We start from the raw sequence: 21,815 nt of genomic DNA, 5'->3' as shown, positions 1-21,815 counted from the left end.
TTCTGCGCCATAGGTAGCACTTAATTTCATATTATATACAGTATATATTTTTTTCTAGAATTACTTTTTTACACTATCCCAACACTGTGCTGGGTCCCTGTGATTATGTGGACAATTTTGATCAGTTCATCATTTCATTAAGAAATTGAAAAATATCTAGGTAGTTCGACACTAGATACTAAAACAAAATATTTCAGAAGGTCATGTACTGTTGAGACCTGTACTGTTGCTATCTCAAACTTACAAACTTATTTTCTTTCCAGACTAGCAACGAAACAAACTTTGGAAATTACGGATTTCCAAATCTCTAAAACGCTTGTTCAGACCGGTTAAGCACCTCAGTGATTTTTAGTTCGCTTAAAGCATTAACAATTCAAGAACGTATATTGCGACATATCTGTGTAATGGCCATTATTTCATGAATAATGATTTATATTTATCGACGGATAAATCATTATTCATGATAGAAAATCACTATACAGTCACAAATCTTATTGAAATAAAATGATTTTATTTGATGGAAGCGACTACCGCGAAATAATGGGACACAACTCTCAATAAATACAAACACACATACACAGTAGAAAATGGAAATCACAAGAAAAAGTGAGAGTTTACATGAAAATGTTTTTTTTAATTCAATTGTTTCTTCATCATGATTGCTTACGAAGAAAATTGTGACATATTTTGCGATCTTTCCCTAAAAATGCAGTGAAGAAGCTAGAACTCAAATCTGCTCATGAATGACATGGTCTCTAGTTTAGCATGTTTGTTGTATTAAAATTAAAATACAGCCAATCAACCAAGTGGACACGTCCCCAACTAGTCCTTCATTGAAAGACATCACATTTTCTTTATTTTACATTTTTACGTCTATTGGAAAATGCGAAGTCTTTCCCTAATTGGCTAATTTCCAAAATCACAAATCGACACACTTTATGTAAAAAATAGCACCAAATCCGTTGTTACGTCTAAATATTTGGACTAGGCCCCAACTTGACCGACAGAGCCCAAGGAAGTCTGACATCATTTATTATTGACTGACATTATTCATGACAATAAAGTAACTCATTGAACTTACTGATTACTTTGTGAACAACCTTTCAAATGGCAAACAAACAGATCTTATACTTCTTGACTTCTCCAAAGCTTTCGATAAAGTAAACCATCTTAAACTCTTAGATACCCTGCAAGAACATGGTGTTTGTCCTCAAATTCTAAACTGGATACAGTCATTCCTTATTGGCCGTAGACAGACAGTAGTTGTGGATAGTGACTGCTCATCTGAAGTCCCAGTTACCTCTGGAGTGCCCCAAGGCTCGGTCCTAGGGCCCCTCTGTTTCCTTCTATATATCAACAAGTTACCATCTTCTGTCCTCAAATCCCAAGTCAGATTATTTGCAGACGACACTGCTGTATACCTAACCATCAATTCCTCCTCAGACCCCCCAACTCTCCAACATGATCTAGACAATATGGTTCTGTGGGAGAAGCAGTGGGACATGGAGTTTAACCCTTCAAAATGCCAAGTCATCCATATCACCAAAATAAGACCATAATTAAACACAAATATATGCTCCATGGCCAAATCCTAGAGTCTGTTACAAATGCTAAATATCTCGGACTAGATCTATCTGCTGACCTTAAATTTATACACATATATCTCGAATAACTTCCAATGCAAACAGATCCCTTGGCTTTATTAAAAGAAATGTCATCACTAAAAATGAGAAAGTAAAAGAACTAGCATACAAGTCCCTGGTCCGCCCACAGGTTTGAATATGCCTCATCTATTTGGTCTCCTTATACTAAAACCAATATTGACAAAAGTTGAGATGATCCAGAGAGACGTGCAATAAGATGGGTTAAAAGGGATTACTCCCCTCACTCTAGTGTCACAGCCCATGCAGGAAGAACTGGGCTGGCGATCCCTTGAAACATCGCAGACTGGACTGTAGACTGATAATGTTTTATAAGATATACCATAACCTAGTTGCAATTAATCTCCCAACTTATGTTCAAACCCCACATAGATTAAACCAGACATATGCATCCCTTATCCTACGTCAAATACAGGTATCCTCCGACTTACCATAAGTACTCTTTCTTCCTCATAGCATTATACTATGGAATAAACTTCCTAGTAACATTGCCAACCCTGCCCAACCTGAGTCAGTTCAAACAGGCAGTGGTGGGTTTGCAGTACTAGTCTTACTCCCAGTGTTTTTAAACTATTTTATCTCTTATCATCTTGTTTCACTATTAACATTTTAACCATGACTAGAATACATTCTCAGTCTCACCTTCCAAGCATGTCAATGTTTGGACTTTTCTTTTTAGCTTTTCTCTTCACCTTTTACTAACAATCTGACGTGCACTAAATTCCTGCCTTTAACACTCGTAAGAGGGGTTGGCAGTATCCAGAGATAGATAAAGAAATTTAACACTGTTTAGTTTGCAGAAAAGATGTTTCACCTCAAGATAGTCCAATGAATTAGACGTTACAGGCTTGTTATAGTTTTATGTCGGTCAAGCCTGACGTCTAATAGTTATTGCTCATAAATGCATAGCATCATAAAAAATTAAAAAAATGTGTATTGTCTTGCCTTTCAAGCTTTATTCAAAAGTTTTTCTTTCAATTTCATGCTGAATCATTATAAAACAAAAACTCTCAAACAATGTACTTATCAATTCAAAATAAAATACAAACATCAATCTATTTTGTCTATCGGCCATACTGGTTAAGTAAAGCGCTTGATGGAAATAAACTATAACAAGCCTGTAACGTCTGATATATTGGACTAACCCCAAGACAGTTCAAACCAGGGCTGGTTTACACCTTAGGCTTAACGTCTTCAGCATACCCATTCTTATACAGTACTGTCAGAGACAAGGCATGTACGCGGAAGACAACGCCATAGGGAAAGTCCACCAATAATAATGCCAGGAATCTGGCATGCTTGTATTAAATTCATTCATGAGTCACTCAGTTGAGTAAAGTGAGTCTTGAAACAAGTACCCAGATAAAACTTCAGTACTTGTTGGAAACCACCAAAACCGTACAACCACCAAACCTGGACATCCTTTTACTTTGTTCAGTGGCTGCTTATCTATCAGTCACTTTATTATCATCAATGAATGCATGTTTCTTCTACAATGAAGTAATTAATTTTATGTCAACTTTCGTGAAGGTAAATATTTTAATGTCTATTTCAAGAACGTTGACAATTTGGATGTTAAGATTGCAATACCTGACCTCTTATACTAGCTATAATCATTTGCATAGTAATCAATAGAATATCCAAAACTTTAGCTGCTGAAATATTGTATATTATGTATATTATGTATATCCTGTTTAAAATAAAAAATAAAAACACCAAAGCTTTTATTGAATCAAAGCGATGTCATGAACATGATCTGTCCGGACATGTGGTACTGTGGTGTGGACAATTTGGGAAATTTTTGATACCATCATTGATGGGCCTCAGATGTGTCAACATAACCAGAAATAAACAAAGTAGTTAGTTAGGAGAAGAACCAAGCTGTACTGGTCAAATTTTCAGATCTCTAGCTTTAATATTATGAAATCTGTATGGAAAAATGTTCAAAAAGTGTCCGATTGATGGTCCCTGACCAGTATATATAATCTAATATAAAATTAGGCAAAACCTATATGAACGGGGAAGTCGGTTAAAAAAATCTTTAACTTTTCCTTTTTAAAGGTTTAATTTGTTATTATTAAGCCAAGACATTGCGATTGTTCCGTTAATCCGAATATTTGAGTGACATAGAAAATGGCGGTGCCTAACTAGAAATGACACTGAAAATTTCACTGATATATATGTAGAAATCTATATATTTTTTAATTGTTTTTTATTTGATTTTCTTTCAAATATATACATTAGTCTAAAGCCAGGCAAGCCAAAACTTGGGCCCGCTTCGCACACCCCGTCTTTGACTTCCCCGTATTAGTAAGCCAAGTATCAACATATAAAAAACTTATTTCGAACACTATCTAGTAATATCTGATAAGTGAAAATAGTCACTGAAATCTTGAGTTTTGAAAGCATGTCAAAAGAGATGTTTTTGATATAGTACATGCCAGTTCTCTAAGCGGTTCCCATGAATAACGTCATTCGAAGTCTCGCATAACTCCTAAGTGTCGTGGTCATCATCAGCTGATTTAATTGATGTTACACAGTATGGTACACAATGTATGCAATTTTATTGATAGTATTGATATTTAATTAATTTGAATATTCCAGAACAATGTTGAAATGAAATGGTATTTTTATCAAAAAGAATTAATTAGGAAAAGGATATTTGCAAATTTAAATAAGGTTTCGCAAACATGTCTTATTCTGGTTAGGTTTCATAACTGGTCCAATCCAAAAATTTAACGCTGCATCAGATGAAAGAAAAAATGTTTGAAAAGCTACTTGTGAAGTTTTGGAAGCAAGAACTACATGTAATTTACACCAGGACTTTTCACATCCTATTGTGCCAAAATTTATTTGATAATTTCGATTTAATAAAATTTCTTCAAATTAAGTTAAATGGTATTTTTATTAATAAATGACCATACTGTAAAAGTTACTTAATTAACTGATGATTAAAAATGGGTGGCTTATTACCTTAAAACTGAAAACAGTTTCCTGAGCATAACTTAAGTTCCATTTGGCCCACAATATTCAAACTTCATAGGATGATTGTCCATATTGGGTAGAAGACCACTTTTGATTTTAGGGTCACAAGGTCAAAGGTCAAGGTCACTATTACCTTAAAACTGAAAACAGTTTCTGGAGCATAACTTAAGTTCCATTTGGCCCACAATATTCAAACTTCATAGGATGATTGTCCATATTGGGTAGAAGACTCCTATTGATTTTGGGGTCATAAGGTCAAAGGTCAGGATCACAATGATCTTTACACTGAAAATTGTGGTTTCTGGAGCATAACTTAAGTTCCATTTGGCCCACAGTGTTCAAACTTCATAGGATGATTGTCAATATTGAGTAGAAGACCCCTTTTAATTTTTTGGTCAAAAGGTCAAGGTCATTATTACCTTAAAACGAAAAATGTTTTTTTGCTCAATTACTTAAGTATTAATCAACCTACAGCTGTAAAATTTTATATGATGAACAGCCATATCCAATACATGATCCCTATTGATTTTAGGCTTATAAGTTCAAAGGTCAGGGTCACAGTGACGTTAACACTGAAAATTGTGCTTTCCGGTGCATAACACAAGTTCCATTTGGCTTATAGTGTTCAAACTTCATAGGATGATTGCCTATATTGTATAAAAGATCCATATCTATATTGGGGTCACAAGGTCAATATCAAATGACCTTAATTTTGTTAAAAGTTTTACATCTGCCATACTTCATAGGATGATCACATATATTGAGTACATTAATTATATACCCTAAAAAATTTGCTTATATTATGTTATGTCCCTTGTGTCATTCTGTCCATCTGTCGTAGTAAAATTATTTAATTCCCATGTCTTACAAATCCTTCATCCTTTCTAAAAAAAATCACTTTCAGGCACATAATGTTCCGCCTAGCGGTGCTCATGTAAAGTACATGTTATTAGGGTCCTAGGATTTTGATGTTACAGCATTGATAATAAACTCTTTTCTATAGGTAATCATAACATAAAAGGTTCATTTTGACTAAATTGTAATTTTCAGATTTTCAAGAGTCTTTGGAGAAAGTAGAAGCTGCTGTGAAAGAAGCAAGTTTCCTTGCAATTGATGGGGAATTTACCGGTTTGAATCACGCTGGATTGACACATACAGCAATATTTGATACACCAGAAGAAAGATATCATAAAGTTATACAAGTTAGTTCTATATAAGTTATTGTTCTTTGTATGAAAATTAATTAAGCATTGTTGTGTTTTTTTAAGGATTTTGTACAGAAATAGTTAGAATCTTAATTAATTAAGATTTATATTGAAAATTGTGTATGTTTGTGTGTCATTTTCTGTAAGGAATGGGCTTTTAATACAAACATTTTTTTATTTCTTAGGTAAGACCACCATCTTATTATTAACTTTATAAAAAAAGAGAAAAAAAACTTTTAAAAAAAGAAAATGTCCAGCTAGAGAACTTTGGATTTGTGGCACATATTTTCAGTAACTTCATCTATTGTGAATTGTAAAACCAGAATGAATGACGAATGCCACTTGTCCTTTACCATTTTAATCTTTCAATTATTTATAGAAATTATGATGTGGTTATTCAGGTTAGTTCTAGTGTAGCATCATAAAAGTAACTGTGGCTGGATTAGAGTGACTATATCGATGTATCGTTGATATTTTTCTGTCAATCAACAATTGTATACATTTGAAAAAAATCGATTATTTTTATTAATATTTAAATGTCTATAAATTATGAAAATTCACTAAAAACATATACAAAAGCAAGTGGCCATGTCTAACACTAAGCTGTTGTTTTATAATGAACACATTTCATAGTAGTGATGACAAAATATAGTCAGAATTAAACAATCATGCAAAGGTTCATTAGAGACAGGACACAACATATTTGCATGAACAGAACATTTACTTTTACTAAAATCATTTAAACAGATATGAAAAGTTTTATATACATGTACATGAAAATAAGAGTATTGATAGATATATATCGGTGTATTGCCAGTATGTGTCAACCGATATTGATGTATCGTCAATATGCTTTGCACTGAGTCAATGACAGCTCTAGACAGGATTATGGAAATATTTTATCAGGTGTATAAATGAGTTGTTAGCTCGACTGTTTGAAGAAGAGGTGGAACTATTGTACTCAAGCTGTTGGCATTGGCGTAGCATTTTGGTAAAATCTTTGCATGCAAGTTAGTATCTCCAAAACTACTGAAAGGAATGGGTTGAAACTTCACTTACCTGCTTCAGAGCACAATAAGTGGTCACAGAGCACAATAAGTGGTCACTACCCAAGGCTCTATACTCTAACATGGATTTTGACAGAATTATCGGCCTTTTTGAATTAAGAAAATTCGACAATAACCAGGCTTTTGTTTTACTAATAGTCAAGCACGCTGTCTTTCATCACAAAATTCAGGATCTTACATGTAAGTTGATGACAGGTGGATTTTTTGACAATGACATTCTAGTAATTTCGATTATTTTTTATTGCAGGGATCATGTGATTTTATGTTAATACAGTTTGGGTTATGTGCATTCAGTTATGATGGGAATACAAAAAAGTAAGTGAACCAAATTTGAGCCGCGTCACGACAAAACCAACATAATGGGTTTGCGACCACAATGGATCCAGACCAGCCTGCGCATCCGCGCAGTCTGTTCAGGATCCATGCTTTATGTATCAGTTTCTCTACTTGTAATAGGGTTTGTAAGCGAAAAGCATGGATCCTGATCAGACTGCGCGGATGCAGTCAATCCATGCTGGTCGCAAACCCATTATGTTGGTTTTGTCGTGACGCGGCTCATTTATTTTTCCATATCATGAAAGTTGATTAATTGTATTGCTTATATTAATTGTATTAAAGATTGTTAACTTTAATCTTACTGGCATTAAATCATAACAAGTCAATTATGTAATTTTCCACAACTGACAAAAATCCAAATTAGATATACATTTGCAGAATGTAGAACAAAAGCCCACACCTCAAACTTTTATAGTGGACAAAACCCCACAAATGATTTTTATAGAGTGGACATAACCCCACATTTTCTAATTATTTGTTATAAACCATACAATTCATATGATTTTGATCTTGAAAGAAAAGAACAAAACAAAGTATTTACTAAAGTTTGATACATTATTATACTTAGTTTAATCATTTTATACAATTCCTTTGATCATGATAATTAATGGTATATTACATTTTATTTTAATATACAATATAATATGATTGAAAGGTAATAGACTATACAAATTAATCAAAGTCATAGTGTAAACATTCAAATATTACAAACTATTGAATAAAACATTAAAGGTTAAACATTCATAAATCTTGATTAACATTAAACATTTAACTTTATTGTCAAATCAAAGGTCTCTACAAATTAGTAATCAAAAGTGTGGGGTTATGTCCAGTCTATAGAATTAAAGGTGTGGGGTTTTGTCCACTCTATAACATTCATGTGTGGGGTTTTGTCCACTCTCTAAAATTTTGATGTGTGGGTTTAATCAACTTCCACATTTGCTTGGTAGCTAGTGTAGATTGCAGTTTGTGACCGCATCCAAACAGTTGACAGATTATTGCAGAGAAGTGGTTAGAGCAAGTAATAGAATCAAACAAAATCAACCTTCTAAATAATGATATAAACTTCAAATTCAATACACACAAAAGAAAGAAATATGCACATGTCATTTAAAGGGACTCCACTGAGGTTTTTTTGTCATGACGGGACTGGAAACAATTTTTCATGATTAATATTCCATCTGATGTAGGTCTAGACCAATAAGTTGTATTAAAAAATTCAGATCAATTGTTCACTCCATTTTCTAGAATAATTATCTTATTCTAAAAAATGACCTAAAACTGAAAAACGTTGCAATCAAATCAGGCTAAGAAGAGCATTAAAAGCAATTTTCAATTTATTTCCGAGTATATTTCTTAATTGTCTTTAGTATAACTTTCTGTTGTAAGTGTCTAAGTTTAACATTGTAAAAAATCAAATTTAATGTTTTCGGCTTTTGGACCTCAGTGGAGTTACTTTAAGTAATTTTATTTTCAGGTATACAGCCAAACCATTCAATTTCTACATATTTCCACGACCTTTCTCAAGAGCTGCTCCAGATGTGAGATTCACGTGTCAGGTTAGAAAACATTTAAATTTATTGACATTAATGAGCTGTGCTGTGACAAAACCAACATAATGCGTTTGCAACCAGCAATGATCCAGACCAGCCTGGGCATATGCGAATCCATGTTGTTCGCTATCGTTTTCTCTACTTGTTATAGGTTTGTAAGCGAACACCATGGATCCTGACTAGACTGGGCGAATGTGCAGGCTGGTCTGGATCCATGCTGGTGGCAAACGCATTATGTTGGTCTTGTCATGGTGCGGCTCATTTCTTTTCATGCTCAGTACCAGCTGTTTTCAAGCCATGCTCTGGCCTAACAAACTTTATATAAAATGCTTTGTTAATGTAGATGGACAGGTTTTATTGCCGTAACATGTGCTAAGTTGTTCTTAACCATTGTCAAAGTGGCCAAAATTCAGTCATTTAAGTAAAAAAATAGAAATGTTAACGTCTTGATGTTGAGGTCATCCTAGTACATATATTTGGATGAACTGAATTTCCTGCCACACGAATTATAAACCAGGTTCAAATCTATATGTGTAGATTTGTAACTAGTCATCAGTGTGATTTTTCTTTCATTTCATGCATTTTGAATGCATTTAAATCAAATAATGCATGCTGTAGCAAAAGCTATATGTTTTAAATTATTGTCTGGAAGGGGAGAACTTTTTTTATTATGAATCGAAAATATTTTACTTTGCTGTATTTCTCAGCCCTTACTATTGATGAGAAAGATGGTTGTAACTATCACAGAAAAAATGAGCTTTGTAGCTGGATTCGCCAATGTTTTTTAAGGACACATTTCAAGCTCTATATATTAAATTTTTTGAGTGCAAGTTGGAATCTCCTAAACAACTAAAAGGAATGGGGAATGGATTGAAAGTTCACACACTAATTTGAGAGCATGATATGAGGCCACTGGGTAAGGCCTATAACTCTTAACATGGATTTTGACAGAATTATGACCGTCTTGTTTCTATTTAGCATAATTATATGGTGTTTTTGTTTGTTTTAATTTTTAGAGTTCAAGCATGGATTTTCTAATGTCTCAAGGGTTTGACTTTAACAAATGGATACGAGATGGTATAACTTATTTGAGGCCTGCAGATGAAGCCAGGCTAAAAGAGCAGGTAGTGAAGAAGCATGAAGTGTTTGCATCGCCAGCATTTATATCTCCGAGTGGAGGCTCGCACCCAGGTGGGATCTCCAAAGGACCAGTTGATATTCCTCCAGAACAGAAAGATTTCGTAGATGACATCTTGTAAGTGCTGATGTTATTACCTGCTACCTGTAAAGTGTTGTTGTTTTTGTTTGTTTTTTTTAGCTTACCCAAGTCAAAATGTCGCGTGAGATTTTAGGATAGACGGGTAATAATGCATCCAGTAACAGGTGACAGCTATTCCCTTCTCACATATATCTTTTCCTAGTGTTTGTTCTAGGATTCGAAAAACGGGGAATTTTTATCGAAAAGTGAGAATTTATTACATTTGTTGATTTTTTCCCTTCTTTCTCTATGTAAAATTTTTCCCCTGTCTCTAAAAAAATAGAAGGGAATTCTCAAAAATATGGGTGAATCCCCCCATCGCCCCTCCTAGAATAGACACTGCTTTTCCTCTGATGTTAATGTTCAAAACTACTTCAGAATTAGCTTGTAGTCTTAAATGGTCCTCTTTGAATATTGTTGATAAATACTGATGCGTTTTAACTGGCTTAGAAACGAAAACATTGCAAGCATTTAGAGGCCACGGTACAACGACTATGAAGAGAGTAAATCTTAGGGTACAATTGTCTTATGGACACATCTCATGTTTATGTATTAACTAGTCTGCATAAGTGTATAAACATGCTAGAAGTTATCAACCTGTATTGCCTATTAAGCCATTTGATTCCTATTAAAGCTATGTGTATGTGACACAGATGAACTGTTATACAAGAAAATACTTTACGAACACTTCAGACTTATTCTACATGTATACATTATTTGCTAATCAACATACAATTATACACACATATCATAATTTGATTGATATGATTGTGACCATGGTATTATATACCATTTATGCATACATGTGAACTTTTTTCAAGGATCAAGCGGGAGATTTTTCCTCAAAACGAGGGAGATTTTAGAATTTGCAATAAACAAAGAAGAAAGTTCTGACATCAAACTAGGGAGATTTCTTAAATTTGTGAAAATACTCCTTATTTTAAGAAAAATCTTTGAAAATATGGCTGCAAAAAGTGGGAGTCTCTTGCTAAAAGTGGGAGAGTTCACATGTATGTTTATGATAGTCTGTCATACATGTATGTGATCCAAAATATGGGACATCCATGGCGGAGTGGATAAGGTCATTTACTTATAACCTCTTGCCTAGCATCTGTGTAGGTCTTGGAATTCTTTTATGTGATAATGCTATCCAACTAGCTTACAGAACGTCAGTGGTTCTACTCAGGTTCCCATTTTTGCCTGAAATAGTGCATAAAGGGGCACACAAGTTCTTCCTCCACCAGTAAAGCTTGGAAGTTGTCATATGACCTCTTCTGTATTGGTGTGATATAAAAGCCAATGAAACAAACAAAAATCAAAACATGCAGCCTCAATAATACAATGATATACCATTGAATTTCAAATATAAATTGTATTGTCTCCCTTTGATCTTTTGTAAAAACATCTCAAAATGTCACCCCTTGCATTGCAAAAAAATTATGTTTCCCAACATTTTTGGGAGACACATTGTTTTTGCCATCGCTGTCTGTCCATCTGTCTGTCCATCCAGGCTGTTAAAGAGAAGTAGGGGGCCACGTAACTGTAAACAGAACAAAAGACAACAATAAAGTTCATTCCGTAATAATAGAATAAGGAGCCATGGCCCTCTATTAAACAAAAGAAAATAACAAAGGAAATGGCCCATGCGTCCATTTAAATGGCATGTCCATCCGATTGTCCATCCACATTAAGCTTGTCCCTCCTTCACAGGTGGGATTTCAACCAAACTTTACAGGAGTGATCAGTACTATCCCTAGTTGTGCACAATACTGGCACATTCCCCTTCGCTGCCCAAAATGGCCACCAAAGCTGAAAATAGAAAAATCTTCCCCAGCCTTAACACGTCAAACTACTGGTGGGATTTCAATCAACTTTTACAGGAGCGATCAGTACCATCCCTAGTTGTGAAAAAAACCAACACGTTCCGCTTCGCTGCACAAAATGGCTACCAGAGCTAAATAGAAAAAATCTTGTCCAGCCTTCTCTGGTCAAACTACTGATGGGATTTCAACCAAACTTTACAGGAGTGATCAGTACCATCCCTTGTTGTGCACATCACCCACACGTTCCGCTTCTATGCACAAATGGCCGACAGAGCTAAAAATAGAAAATCTTGTTCAGCCTTCACAGGTCAAACTACTGGTGGGATTTCAACAAGCTTCACAGAAGTTATCAGTACCATCCCAGTGATTTTCCAACTTATATTACAGACTCTGTTAAAAGGCCTCTTCCCAATTGAAATTTTCTTTAAAATCTGAACTTAAACCTGCATTTTTACTTCCCAAATTAGCAGTTTTAGCGATAATTTTTCCCAAAATCAAGTCATTAAGGCCTCTTCCCAATTAAGTGAGAAACATCACTGCATCCCTTGTTGTGCACATTACCGGCAAGTTCTGCTTAGCTGCAAAAAATTGCCGCCAGAGCTAAAAATAGAAAAATCTTGCCCGCCCTTCACAGGTCAACCTACTTGTGGGATTTCAACCAAAACCTTACAGGAGTAGTCAGTACCAACTCTATCTGTGCACATCGCCGGCACATTTCGCATCGCTGCACAAAACGGCTGCCAGAGTTTAACATAGAAAAATCTTGTCCAGCATTCACAGGTCAAACTACTGGTGTGATTTCAACCAAACTTTAGAGGATTGATCAGTACCATTCTTAGTTGTGCATTTTGCCAGCACATTCTGCTTCGCTGGACAAAATGGCTGCAAGAGCATAAAATAGAAAATTCTTGTTAGACCTTCACAGGTCAAACTACTGGTGGGATTTCAACCAAACTGTACAAGAGTGATCAGTACCATCCCTACTTGTGCATAATTATTGCAAGCAAGTTCTACTTTGCTGCACAAAATTGCCACCAGGGCTATAAATAGAAAAATCTTTTTCGGCTTTCACAGATAGAATTGCTGGTTGGATTTCAATGAAACTTCACAGGAGTGAACAATACCATCCCTAGTTGTACATATCGCCGGCATGTTCCACTCTGCTGCACTTAATGGCCCCCGGAGCTTTAAATAGAAAAATCTTGTCAAGCTTACACCAGTCAAGCTGCTCATGGCATTTCAATGAAAACTTGAGTGTTCAGTACTATCCCTAGTTGTGCATATCGCAGTATGTTCCCATTTGCTGTGCAAAATGGCTGCCAGAGCTATAAATAGAAAAATCTTGTCAGACTTTCACAGGTCAAGCTACTGGTGGGATTTCAATGAAACTTCACATGAGTGATAATTACCATCCCTAGTTGTGCATATTGCCTGCATATTCTGCTGCGCTGCACAAAATGGCTGCCAGAGATTAAAATAGAAAAATCCTGTTCGGCTATCACAGGTCAAACTGCTAGTGGGATTTTCACCAAAATTCACAGGAATTCATCTAGTTGTGCGCATCACGCCATGTTCTGCTTTGCTGCACAAAATGGCTGCCAGAGATTAAAATAGAAAATCCTGTAAGGCTATCACAGGTCAAACTACTGGTGGGATTTCAATGAAATTTCACGAGTGATCATTACCATCCCTTGTTGTGCATATTGCCGGCACTTCCTCTCAATGTGCTTGAAAACTACTGTTTGGAATTCAGTACATCTTCACACCAAGGCCCGTATGTAGGACATAAAGGGTGGTGAGGGCTACTCTTATGTAGAGATATAACTCTAAAAAAAAAGAGCTTTTGATACTTTTCACTATGATACAGAGAGACATAAAATATAAACTTAATGATATAGAAGAAGAATTCAAACAACTTCATAAAACAATGAGTCAAAAAAAGCAACAATAAGAGGAAAATAGAGTGCAAAAGAAATAAATACTCTATCTCAGTATATATAGAGTATATTAAGTACCTTTGTTCTTATTTCTATTGTCTTTCTGGCTTTTAACGAGTAATTACGAATTACTTATACAATAGGCCAACCACAATATAGAAAAGAGATACAAACAATAACTGAACCTACATATCTTTTGCCACAACATCAACGTCTATTGTTTCAATTCTTTTACAAGGTATTCTGTTACTAGTAACATCCTCATTTCCGAAGCAGACTTGTGGGGGTATTAATCACATTTAGTGATAGTTCTAGTTAATATCTACAGCAGAACTTATAGACAGAGTTATTGATAATTTCTGAGATGCCTTTTTAACCAATTGTACAGCCATAATTAACCCTCCACCAAGGTCAAAAGGCCTAAAAAATATAAAATTTGAAATTCTCACATTTACATTTGGCTATGAAACTTTGCACATTTGTTCACCATCATTTCCCCAATGTGTACACAGGAGGATGCAACTCTATTAAGCATTTTGACAGAATTATGTCCTTTTTTCAACTTAGAATTTATGTTAAAGTTTTTGTAAGACCTCAAATATTTACAAAGTCCATTGAAGTAAGGCTTTGAAACTTTGCACATTTGTTCACCATTATGCCCCCATTCTGTAGACAAGAGGTGGAAACTCTATCAAGCATTTTGACAGAATAATGCCCCCTTTTTGACTTAGAATTTACATTAAAGTTTGCATACCACCTTAGATATTTTCATATTCCATTGACATCTGGCTATGAAACATGTTGAAATTTTATACTCTTCTTTGAGAGCATAATAGGACTCTCTCCAAGGCCTATAACTGTAACATGGATTTAAAGAAAAAAATTGCCGTTTTGTTAACTTAGAAAATCATACATTATCAAGGTTCTTTTACTTTCAAGCACTAAGAATAGTCGAGCGTGTTGTCCAACCAACACCTCTTGTTATGAACTATAATGCTGTTGTAGTCATTAAACTTAATTGTGTGCACTCCTTCCATATTGTTCAAATAAGAATTTTTATGTAATATAAACTTTTTGAATAAGTAATTGCCTTTATGAACATTATTATCAAGACAATTCATTTCCAGACTTGGCATAAAACATTCTTCTAGGCTTCCATCAAGATTTTTTACTCTTAATGTATCTGTAAAGGGTACCTTTTGTATTATGGTATTGTGCCCAAAAGTAGACAATGAAATTCTGCCCAGAAACTTTTGAAACAGTGAAAAATTACTGATCCAGAACATGCTACTAATATGTATGACCCACCGTTGTTAATATAAATGGTCACTTCAAATAACAGCACTGCAAGGTAAAATAAGACATAAGACAATGATGAAAAAGATTCAACATATTTATTCTATCAAACTAACAGTCATATACAAACAATCTTTCATTTTTATGAATGATGAAAAAAAAAAAGTAATTTAGAGCCTTAAGAATTAAAAACTAAAAATACAAAGTCATAAAAATTATGTACCATGTTGTTTTGTATGTGACAAAAATTCTAATTCTTTATACACTAAATCAGGAATTGTGTTGTCTCCCTTTGTATAAACTGTATAACAACATACAATTTCTAAATATAATATAAACATCAAACATGTATATACTTCAATATTTCTTTATGTTTGGTACTCGACTTGCTTCGATGGTCATCTTTGGTCTGCTTAGCTTAATTTGTCCACTGAGTTTGTCACAAATCATTTTTGGTTAGAAATAATAAACTATTTAGGTTACAACTTGTAGATCACCATCAATTATTTTATGTAGCGCATCTTTAATGAAGGTACTCAATTGCAGGTTTTGTTTTATTGAATCTGTTCATAGAAGGTTGTGGTAATTGAAAACTACCATCTGTGCCCCCTTGCGCCCGCTTAAGCAGATTTCGACATTTAAACATGGAAAGCTGAAATTTATGATCTGTTAGAAACATCCACAGTTTTCATAGAACCTTCATTGATAACATTTTGGACACACTTAAACTATTACACAAGAATATCAGTATTAATGAACATTGCAATCATTTGATATTTATCATATGTATACACAGTACACTTAGATATAGATATATATACAATATAAAGAGAAAGAATTGTGTGTTACCATGGTATTTTATGCCGTATATAATATGAAAGTCTGTTGTACAATATTGGCACAACAGATAATATACATGTATTTTACAGGCAAAAAGTGACACACATTCATTTCTAGTTGATATATATTGTGTTTTCTCCCTTTGACCAACTGTTTACAAAATAGATAATATATTTAAATAATATATTTATAGTCCAAAAGTGACACCCATTCATTTCTAGTTGATATCAAATATATATTGTGTTGCCTCCCTTTGATCAACTGTGAATAGAACATAATTATACAATATTGGTACAACAGATAATATACATGTATTATACAGTCAAAAAGTGACACCCATTCATTTCTAATTGATATAAAATGTACATTGTGTTTTCTCCTTTTAGACCAATGAGATTGCAGCTATATTAATTTTAGATCATATGAATAGATACATCCCCAATCTTCATGCATACTTGTATAAAGGGTACTGGTTTCTGGACACCAATATATGACCTCATATGGAAATTGAATTTCATACTTCTTTTCTGTTTTACAGTCATCGCTTACTCTATATATGAATTTTCCCCAATGATCGCCTACTAAAAAGGACCCGTCTTCTAACAGTGCAATGCTACGACAATCACGGCTTTCATACCTGCCTATCATCTCCCCCTGCCAGTTAAACCATAAAATTGACTTCTTACTGTCAGATACATAGATTGATTGACTGTTTGTATCAACATATTTAGGTTCCCATAAAATATCATCACCATTTGAATCTTTTCCCACTTTTTCAAGTACATTACCTTTTAAGTCCATAATATGGAGTTTACCAGGATGTAAAAAAGTTACTGCAAGTTTTCCCTGATGATGACTGATACCATGACACTTTCCACCAACTTTCAGTTTATTTTTCAGTGAGAGGGTATTGGAGGAGAAGGAAATGTACTGAATTTTTTTACTATCTGGTATTGTAACAGCAATTGTATCTTTGTTGATTACTGTTAAATCCCAGGGTTGTGATTTAAGTGATAGTTCTTGAATGACTTGCCCAATCTCTATGTCTATCATTTCAATATATTGTTTCTCATGAATTGCTGCAAATAATCGGTTTGGAGGAGAAGCAGCCAATCCCGTTCTCAAATCTCCTCTAACAAAGACACTACCAGAGAATTTTATTGCTCCTTCAGATTGATTTGTTGGCTCAGCTGACTGTTTTGGATTTTTATGTTTCAAAGTTCCAAATGATTTCTCATTCTGAAGGAGTGTTAGGATGGCTTGATTTGGTTCGAAGACATATTCATCAATATCTTCAGCTGCTGATAGTTGTGACGTTCTTTGTTTGCTATCTTTAATCAGTTGCTGAGCTATTTTAAGTTCAGTAAACAGTTGATCAGCTTTCTTGTTCGTGTTGAGATGTTTGAGTGAGTTGGCAGACACTTGAAGAGATTTTACAATATTCTCACATGTTGTTTCTGTTGTTGTCAACTTTTTGTTGTTGTCATGTTGGATTGTTGTTGCTGTATCTTTAGCCTCTTTTTCTAGTTCATTTAATCTTTTATTAATCTCTTCTCTGAAGTTGTCTATGTGTGTTATAACATCTTCAAGAGAAGTTATGGATTCAGCTACTCTTTGTTTTTGATCTTTTGTAACTTTGCAGCATTTTTCTGTCATTTGGTCCAGGTCTTTCAAAGTTTTGTTGAACTCATTGCTGTCTAAAGTCTGTTGTGATATATCAGGTATGTAGTCCACATGGCAGGATGGTGGTGTGTGTTGAAGGGCAACACATACACTGCACAACAGTGCATCATGATCATGACAATACAGCTTGATCACTTCTTTTGTGTGTTTAGAACACGGCATTGTTAGACTGTCAGCCTGTTTAGTAGGAGTAGATTTTGATGCAATCTGAAGGTTTTGTTTCATGGGCATGTGCTCTTTGTCAAGAAGCTGATGATGCTGTGATGGTTTAGGTTTCCTGTGGGTGATGAAACATGCTTGGCATAAATGCTCCTTACAGTCCACACAGTATCCAAAGGCAGGTTGTCTAACATCATCTCTGTCACATGGCTGACAGTAAACTTCAAAATCTTCAGCACAACCTTGAGAAAGAGTTGTTGTCTCTTCAGATGCCTTTTTTCCACACACAGCCATATCTAATCCGAAATGTTCACCTATAATATTAAGCATTATAATAATTTACTCGCATAGACTTATTTGATGAATGGATTTTAAAAATGTATTTGATTCTAGTTGTACTTTAATTGTACATTTTTAATTTGGGTATATAACACATTTTAACCCATCTCAACTCTCAGTCATATCAATGAATTAGCAAACTGAAAACCTTCCTCCGTTATAACACTTATGTAAAGATCCAAGGTGAGGGGTTACCTGTAGGGTTGAGGCATCAGAATTGCAACCACCAAGTAGGCCAGACTAAACCTTAGATTAAACTAAACCTTCATACAAAAATGACCTTGACCTTCAAGGTCAAATATCTAAATTTTGCTTGATTTTAACTTTATTATTTTTGAATGGATTGTCTTCAAACGTGAACACAACAATCTTTTAGGATAGTCCTTCAAGTTAACCAGTAAGACCTTGACATTCACTCATGAATGACTTTGACCTTGAAGGTCAAATAACTTAAATTTTATTCTTTATTGCTGTAATGGCTATAACTTGGTAATTTATGAATGGATTGACTTCAAATTTAGATACATTCTTTAGGATAAGACATTCATGTGTATCAAACACAAATTGACTTTCAATGGCTCAATTATGACCTCAATTATAACTTGGTAATTTATAAATGGATATCTTCATACTTGAACCTTTTGGACAAGACCTTCTAAAAGGTTGAACTGACTTTGACTTTGAGCTTTAAATGACCTTGACCATGAAGGTCAAATTATTGCATTTTGGTTAAATTGTCATATGTTTATTTACGTAGGAATTTGAATTCTACTTGCACATAACAAGACTTTCTTCCAAACAGACATGTTGAATAATTTAGATGTGACTTTGACCTTTAACTGACCTTGACTGTCAAGGTCATTAATGAAATTCTCTTGTTCTTTGCAGTAACTGGCTATAACTTTGTTATTTATTTACGGATTTACTTCATATTGAAACACAACATCTCTTAGGTAAAGACCATAATGTGTGTCAGACTCAATTTGACCTTTACTTGTGTTTGACCTTGACCTTGAAGGTTAAATAATTGAATTTTCACTGATAATTTCTATAATTGGATGACTATTTATACCCCCAAAAACGAAGTTTGGGGGGGGCGAATATAGGAGTCACCTGGTGGTGGGTCGGTCGGGCAGGCGGGCTGCTGAGTCGGTCGGTCCAGACGTCCTTTGCATTTAGACGTCTGTTGCATTTTCCTTGTCCTGACCATAACTTGAAGACTAATGGTTGGAATTCAATATAACTACATACAATGGTCAAGCACATTGAGAGGAAGTGCAGTGCACAAGAACCATAACTCTATCTTGACTAATTACAGAGTTATTGCCCTATGTTACTTTTCCTTGTCCGGGGCATAACTTGAAAACTACTGGTTGGAATTCAAAACAACTTCATACAATTGTCAAACACAATAAGGGGAAGTGCAGTGCACAAAAACCATAACTCTATCTAAAGTTATTACAGAGTTATTGCCCTTTGCTACTTTTCCATTGCTTTTTTTGTCCGGACCATAACTTGGAGACTAATGGTTGGAATTCAATATAACTTAATACAATGGTCAAGCACATTGAGAGGAAGTGCAGTGTACAAGAACCATAACTCCATCTTGACTAATTACAGAGTTATTGCCCTTTGTTACTTTTCCTTGTTCAGAGCATAACTTGAAAACTACTGTTTGGAATTCAATACAACTTCATACAGTTATCAAGGACATTTAAAGGAAGTACAGTGCACAAGAGCCATAACTCCATTTTGACAAAATACAGAGTTACTGCCCTTTGATACTTTTCCTTGTCAGGAGCATAACTTAAAACATACTGGTTGGAATTCAAAACAACTTCATACAATGGTCAAGCACAATAAGAGGAAGTGCAGTGCACAAGAACTATAACTCTATCTTCAGTATTTATAGAGTTATTGCCCTTTGTTCCTTTTTCTTTGTCTTTCTGGACTTATTACAGAGTAATTCAATTAAACTTCATCAATGGCCAACCACATTGAAAGGAAATGCAACATACAAGAACCACAACTTTCTTTAATTGCCCACAACCATAACTCTATATTTCAATTGTTTTACAAGGTATTCTGTTACTAGTAACATCCTCATTTCCGAAGCAGTCTTGTGGGGGTATTAATCACATTTAGTGATAGTTCTAGTTAATTTTTGTTAAGTTAATTTTGTTATTTATGCATGGATTTGATTTATGCATGGACAAAACAAGACTTTTGACCAAACCAATATGTTGAATAATTTAGATAATTATGAGCTTGATTTTTAAATTATTTAATTTTTCTTACATTGTATTTTTTATCTATTTGCAGAAATAAATCATACTTAGATCAAACAACAATTTTGACTTGACAGGCCCATTAAAATAAAAAAAGGAAAAAATATTTTTTTTTAAAGTTTTTTAAAAGATTTGTTTAAACTGTTTAGTTGTTTGTGTGTAGAAAAAATTAAAAAAGTACAGCAATGCCCCTACCAGGCAGTGGCCTTTGTTGGTTTTATCATAAACAAGAAAGAGTGTTTTCTAAGTTGAGGCAGCCCAAAATGCATTTGAGTAGACAGACAGTCATTTTGGCCTATAATTCTGTTGGTAACTCAATTTGTCACAGCTTTGACTTTGGGATTGTCATGAAAGTGATCATCAACAAAATGAGCAGATTAAGGCCAAGCTGTGGATTATTATTTATTGTACAGGCCAGATAAAATAAACAAGTGTTACTGCATGTGTTACATAATACATGTATATGTACATGTTTTATTAATATTTTATGGCAATTGAAAAATACCAGTTTTTTTGGGGGTGTGGTGGGGGGGACAAAGCCAAGGCCCATGAGTCTGATAAGGAGGTAAGCATTTAAACAGGGTGCAGTATAGCATGTAAGCAATGAAGATACAGTCAAAACTGCCATAGTGACGCACTGTATTCATTGATTCCTGTCTTACGTGACCCTGTTTGAGTTCGCCTATCAAGTTGGAGTGTTCACTGTGTAACATGACTAGAGACATAGAGATTTGTATGGTCCTAAAGGTTCATATTACTGTTTTAAGCATCTATGTAAACATGTATAATAGAAATGTAAATGGTGAAACAAATGAAAATAAAAATGACTTACCACTGTTATACGTATGAACCATAGGATTTAGTTTTATTATCAGTAAAATATAATGTCCCTACCAAGTTGAATGTTAAAGACGACTGTTGTAAGTTTCCTTGAAAAGCAAAATGTGTTAAAAGGACAAATTTTGTAGCAGGAATTTATATCACAAGTACTTGATCATTATTCTAACTAACACAATTCAAAACCATTTCCTATGATACATAAAGGACAATCTGATTTTAGTTCAGATCTACTTAAGTTACTTCCTTGCATGTAGATCTGATTGGCAATGTATTTGTTTCACCATCATTGTGATTTAGATTTCCCTGAGAAAGCTATTTTTAGCTCAACTTTTTTTTTATTAAAAAACAATTAGAGGTATTGTTACAGTTGTGTCTGCAAGCAAACTTTATACCCTGCTGTTATCAGTAATGTGTAATCTCTTTTATGCCATATATGATAGTCTTGTTATACATATATGTAATCAGTAATGTGTAATCTCTTTTATGCCATATATGATAATCTGTTATACATATATGTTATCAGTAATGTGTAATCTCTTTTATGC

General features: G+C 34.3%; 2 protein-coding genes across 2 annotated transcripts in view; one reads left to right on the top strand and one right to left on the bottom strand.

Annotated features, from left to right (window-relative positions):
- Nucleotides 1-425: 425 nt before the first annotated feature.
- The window catches only part of LOC132751481 (poly(A)-specific ribonuclease PARN-like), a gene marked incomplete at its 3' end in the record, with an annotated part of 58,919 nt that continues 37,529 nt past the window's right edge, over nt 426-21,815 (top strand). Inside the window, 5 exon segments of the mRNA XM_060741649.1 lie at nt 426-606; nt 5,697-5,848; nt 7,166-7,233; nt 8,732-8,813; nt 9,824-10,062. Coding sequence (XP_060597632.1) covers nt 588-606; nt 5,697-5,848; nt 7,166-7,233; nt 8,732-8,813; nt 9,824-10,062 — 560 coding nt within the window.
- LOC132751482 (E3 ubiquitin-protein ligase TRIM71-like) lies at nt 15,190-21,485 on the bottom strand. Its single transcript, XM_060741650.1, has 2 exons — nt 21,263-21,485; nt 15,190-18,117 (listed from the first exon to the last, which is right to left on the bottom strand). Exons 1-2 carry the CDS (start codon nt 21,282-21,284, stop codon nt 16,364-16,366), a joined length of 1,776 nt encoding a protein of 591 aa, XP_060597633.1. The 5' UTR covers nt 21,285-21,485; the 3' UTR covers nt 15,190-16,363.

This window comes from Ruditapes philippinarum, unplaced genomic scaffold, assembly GCF_026571515.1.
Source record: "Ruditapes philippinarum isolate M1 unplaced genomic scaffold, ASM2657151v2 ctg15781_1_1_1_1, whole genome shotgun sequence".
Classification (NCBI taxonomy): domain Eukaryota; kingdom Metazoa; phylum Mollusca; class Bivalvia; order Venerida; family Veneridae; genus Ruditapes; species Ruditapes philippinarum.
This window is presented reverse-complemented; position numbering and strand designations above follow the sequence as displayed.

Bases quoted from the DNA above. Each gene is read 5' to 3' on its own strand.
- LOC132751482 (XM_060741650.1), bottom strand. From the start codon at position 21,284: ATGGTTCATACGTATAACAGTG. The intron at 18,118-21,262 runs GTAAGTCATTTT...TTAATATTATAG, and splicing joins GGTTCATACGTATAACAGTG to GTGAACATTTCGGATTAGAT.